This window comes from Engraulis encrasicolus, chromosome 20, assembly GCF_034702125.1.
Source record: "Engraulis encrasicolus isolate BLACKSEA-1 chromosome 20, IST_EnEncr_1.0, whole genome shotgun sequence".
NCBI lineage: Eukaryota > Metazoa > Chordata > Actinopteri > Clupeiformes > Engraulidae > Engraulis > Engraulis encrasicolus.
The window spans coordinates 19,720,078-19,722,577 of NC_085876.1; the positions used below are offsets into that span (position 1 = coordinate 19,720,078).

The 2,500-nt window shown below is 44.3% G+C and overlaps 1 protein-coding gene across 1 annotated transcript in view; it reads left to right on the forward strand.

Annotated features, from left to right (window-relative positions):
• LOC134436829 (ephrin type-A receptor 7) overlaps window positions 1-2,500 on the forward strand; it is a 309,492-nt gene that overhangs the window by 259,544 nt on the left and 47,448 nt on the right. Inside the window, exon 10 of the mRNA XM_063186179.1 lies at window positions 866-921. Within this exon, the coding sequence (XP_063042249.1) occupies window positions 866-921 (56 nt within the window). The remainder of the gene's footprint in view (window positions 1-865; window positions 922-2,500) is intronic.

Sequence of the window (2,500 nt, forward strand, 5' to 3'; positions counted from 1 at the left end):
TGTGTGTTTGTGTGTAGGCTATGTATATCTCGGCGTACAAGCAAGGGTAACACTTTACTTGACGCCGGTGTCATAAGCATGTCATTACAGTGTCATAATAGTGTCACAATAGTGTTATGCACGTGTCATAAACATTTTGTCCATGTCATAAACATTTTATGACTGTTGGCCATAAGTGACATTGGGGTATAGCAAATGTTTATGACACGTGCATAACACTATCATGACACTATTATGACACTGTAATGACATGCTTATGACACCGGCGTCAAGTAAAGTGTTACCCAAGCAAGTATGAGGCAGCGTACAAGCAACCTTTACTTGTTCAGCTTTTTCAAGCCCATAGTGCCCTACAAAGGCTAAGTGCAGTAGCTATGCCATCATTGAAACTGCGGAAAAAATACCTCCAAAGTCTTGGTATTAGGTATTGTAGTTACTGCACAATTACCCTGAGTGCCACAGCACTTAACACCACACCACACCACACAATTTCTCACCACACCACACCACATGCCAGAGCCTTGTCTGTGAGTAAAACGCCATGCCAGCGAGTAGAATATCTGCGAGTTCAATGCCTGTGAGTAAAATGTTGGCGTGTATCGTATTGTAGCGGAGGCCTTTCATCAGGCGACGGGTACACGGGAACAAAAGACAGCGACACGGCAGAGCGACACGCAGATGGCAGTGCTGTTCCCTGTTGCCTCAGAGAACTGATTGTACACTATGGCTCGTTTTAAGAGATGATTCATCACCTCTCTGGTGTGTGTGTGTGTGCGTGTCTGTGTGTGTGTGTGTGTGTGTGTGTGTGTGTGTGTGTGTGTGTGTGTGTGTGTGTCTTCTCTTTTCTTCTTGGCGCGGCACACAGACAATGTGGCTACAGCAAGGCCAACCAGGAGGGAGACGAGGAGCTTTACTTCCAATGTAAGTTTCTTTCCTTTATTTTATTTATTTTGCGTGTGTGTGTGTGTGTGTGTGTGTGTGTGTGTGTGTGTGTGTGTGTGTGTGTGTGTGTGTGTGTGTGTGTGTGTGTGTGTGTGTGTGTGTGTGTGTGTGTGTGTGTGTGTGTGTGTGTGTGTGTGTGTGTGTTTCGGTGCCTGTGTCTGTCTCTGTATCTGTGTCTGTGTCTGTATCTGTATCTGTATCTGTCTGTGTCTGTGTGTATGTGATCATGCTTTGTGCATGTACCCAACATGTGTGTCTTTGCTATTTTATCTGTGTGTTTTTTTATATGTGTAAGGGCACACTGGTTAGGGAGTGTACAGATATATTCATATTATATAATCTATAATCTATAATTGCTTTAGAGTTTGTGTGTATGTGTGTAAGTGTAAGGGATTGTTTTGCATCTGTGGATGGACTTTTTTTACAATCCTGACATGCCATGAGGGTGGGCAGTGGACAGTATACTGTATGTGTTACGTTTACTGTCTTTGTTATATTTGGCATAGAATTGTCATGCATACTCTGGGGCAGGGTTTGGGGTGCTAACTGAGCCCTGAGGAAGGTCAGTAGACCGAAGACTTGGCCTATTAAAAAGAACACAAAGGGGATTTAAGTGTGCAGACATTTTTCTTTCTATTTTACAAAGTTTTTGTTTATGTTTGGCACCTTTTAATCAAGAGTGCGGTGTGATCCGGTTGACTGCAGGGTTTGGGGTGGGCCATAACATGGTGTGTGTGTGTGTGTGTGTGTATGCGTGTGTGTGTGTGTGAGAGAGAGAGAGTGCATTAATTTGCCCCGTGGCTTTAACACCCCATAGCATTCTCTCGCATATTCTAGGGTGGGGGTGGGGCATTATGTGAATTGTGTATGTATACATTAATTTGCAACATGACTTAACGACTAACCCACCCCCATCCCCCACCCCCCACCCCCTCTCACCACCCTTGCCCGAGTGTCGACTGACTCCATCTGAGAGATTAGCGTGTATACGGGCGGGCGGGCGGCAGTTCCGCATTGCCCACTTAATTCCACACGAGTGCTTTAGCAACTCACTCTCTCAGTCCATTAGCGCATCCACTTTAGGTACACCTCTCACACTGGCTGAGTGAGAGCCACTCGGCTGGAGAACGAGTACGATAAGGTGAGGCGGGAGAAAAGGTGTTGTTGGGCAACTAACGGTCTCCAAATGAATAGCGGCCTGCGGGCCAGATCTGGCCCAGGTTTGGCAAAATATTTGTCCCACCATGAGGTTGGAACAAATGAAAACATATAATGTATGTGTACAATCTGTGGCCATACGTACAATCGGGCAATTATTTTGGCCCTCTCATAATGAGATAGAATGTGTTGCCTCTGAAAAAACACAAAAAATCGAACAAAGACCCAGCACAAACTATATCCACTCAGCTGATAGCAAGACAAGTACAGTGTTCTATTGGTTACTCAATAATATGTGTTTGAAGAAAACGGTTTCTTTTTTTACACTTTTACTTTTAGCACCTTTGACAACAAATCACTTTAACTCTGAACATAAAAAAGCAGGAGTTAATAATTAATT